Source organism: Verticillium alfalfae, genomic scaffold (assembly GCF_000150825.1).
Source record: "Verticillium alfalfae VaMs.102 supercont1.9 genomic scaffold, whole genome shotgun sequence".
In the NCBI taxonomy this organism is placed as follows: domain Eukaryota; kingdom Fungi; phylum Ascomycota; class Sordariomycetes; order Glomerellales; family Plectosphaerellaceae; genus Verticillium; species Verticillium alfalfae.
The window spans coordinates 1,308,368-1,310,429 of NW_003315030.1; the positions used below are offsets into that span (position 1 = coordinate 1,308,368).

The window sequence follows — 2,062 nt, forward strand, 5'->3', positions numbered from 1 at the left end:
CGCACATGGTCGTCGAAGACGGCTACGAATTCTTCACGGACAGGCTCTTGGTGACAGTGTTCAGTGCTCCCAACGTAAGTGTTCCCCGCACGCCAAGGCAGGCACGCAGGCATGCAGGGGAATCGGTAGGCTAACTCGTGGACTTCTAGTACTGCGGCGAATTTGACAACTGGGGCGCCGTCATGTCCGTGTCATCGGAGTTGCTCTGCAGTTTTGAGCTGCTCAAGCCGCTCGATTCAAGCGCTCTCAAGAGTCACATCAAGAAGGGGCGGAACAAGCGTCAGAGCATGCTCAACAGTCCTGTAAGTGGCGACACCCGGCCACCTCTTCCGGCGGCTGAATACTGATATGAATGGTTTAGCCGGCGCGCATCCAAGCGCAGAGCATGTAAAGAGCAGAACGACACGAGAAGGCGATGAACACGGAGATGATAAGAAAAAGACGCTGCGACGACGCAGAATCAACATACAACAGCACTATTACTTTGATGCGGCTGAACAAGCCCAAAATCTCATTGGCAGTCACCGAGCTTACCGTTCCTCGAGCGCCCACGGCCGGTGGAATTCCCCGGGAGGCGGATCAGCGATGGACGGCCAAGATAAATGACGAATCGTGCAGTCTGCCTGCCTGTGGTGTAAAAACCATCCGAAGACCAGGTTGGGACACCGAGTCTATTCGGCTTCGGGGTAGGCGCTGACTACGCATTGCTCGGCTCAATGTGGTTGGTGAAGGAAGGATATGAAGAGGGAACTCTCGACTATGGTCACTACAGTGACTGGCACGGATGGTCCGGAAGGATCATGACTTCAGCCATCATGATCTGGCCAGCCGTGCGTTTCGCGGAGTCCGACCTACGGCCGAGTCAATGGCAGGACAGGAGGGCTGAGAAGAGTCCGGCGCAGTGTGTTTCAAGGTGTACAATCATGGCTTCTTTCAACTCTGGGCAATGGCTCGACTTCTCAACAGATGGGGAGGTACCGCCACATTACGATAAGCTTAGCACCGCCGGTTGCAGTACCAGCCTTGGTGTTAATACATATGGGTATTGACTGAATGTGTGCTCCGTGACGGTTCTGATCTGGATTTCGTTTGTGTGCTGCGCGCAGAGTCATCGTTGTCTCGAGCATGTCTTGAATTTGCCAAGTATCCATCAAAGTGACAGATGCAGCGTGTGTGTGAGATAGCTGTCAGACACTGATTTGACTGAGGCATACCTAAGGTACCTAGAGTAGGTACGTAGGGCAGGCACAGCAGACCGCCACATCGGCAGGGACCGCCCATCCATCCATACTGGTTGGTCCGTGCGCCTGCCCCGCCATCGATCCTGCCGATGGAAAATGTCCCCCACCTTGTCCACCCTTGCCTGCCTGCCGGGCTTTCATCACCAGCCCTTCGGCGTCTGCAACCGAGGATTTTCCATTTCTTGACGACCAGCGTCTGTCTCTCAGCGTGTGATCTTTTGGCGTACAGGTCCCCTCACTTGGTTCTTCTATCAAAGATCCGCAGGAAAACAGAGGTATGAGATTGCTTGCTCGCCCATTGGCTTTGATCCCTCCCTCAATTTTGCGTCTTGCCTAATACGCGTTCAGGTCCCAATTCAGTGAAGAGCGGCCGTTGAAAATTCTCATCGACGAGGTGGCCGCTTGATACGCTTTCAATCATCTGCACACATCGCCACCCACAGACGTCTTCAGGCCACAGCTCTCAACATGGAGTCCTCCGCCCGTGAGCAGTCGCCCGACGAGCGAGCTGCAAAGCGCGTCAAGATCGACGCTTTGCCGCCTCTCGAGAGTGAGACGCCGAGCGGTCAGAATGGGAGTCGCGCCAATGGGGGAGAGCAGGCTGCCGAGAAGCCCCAGGGTGGAGATGTCGCCATGGCTGATGCCCCCAAGGGCGAATCGGGTCATGACGGCTCCGTCCCCGAGGTGAAGAAGGATGCTCGGGACCGCAATGCTGCCATTTGCCCCTATCAAGGCTGAGTGATTCCCCTTGTTGCGGGCTCTTGCTTGGGTGTGTCGTGGACTGACTTGGCCAGGTTCCTGATCCCGCGCTCGGAGATTGA

General features: G+C 55.8%; 2 protein-coding genes across 2 annotated transcripts in view; both read left to right on the plus strand.

Annotated features, from left to right (window-relative positions):
* VDBG_07352 (serine/threonine-protein phosphatase PP-Z) overlaps positions 1-347 on the plus strand; it is a gene marked incomplete at both ends in the record, with an annotated part of 1,813 nt that extends 1,466 nt beyond the window's left edge. Inside the window, 2 exons of the mRNA XM_003002735.1 lie at positions 44-74; positions 150-347. Of these exons, the coding sequence (XP_003002781.1) occupies positions 44-74; positions 150-347 (229 nt within the window). The remainder of the gene's footprint in view (positions 1-43; positions 75-149) is intronic.
* Positions 348-1,709: 1,362 nt separating this feature from the next.
* The window catches only part of VDBG_07353 (tRNA-dihydrouridine synthase), a gene marked incomplete at both ends in the record, with an annotated part of 2,405 nt that continues 2,052 nt past the window's right edge, over positions 1,710-2,062 (plus strand). The window contains one exon of the mRNA XM_003002736.1: positions 1,710-1,925. Coding sequence (XP_003002782.1) covers positions 1,710-1,925 — 216 coding nt within the window. The remainder of the gene's footprint in view (positions 1,926-2,062) is intronic.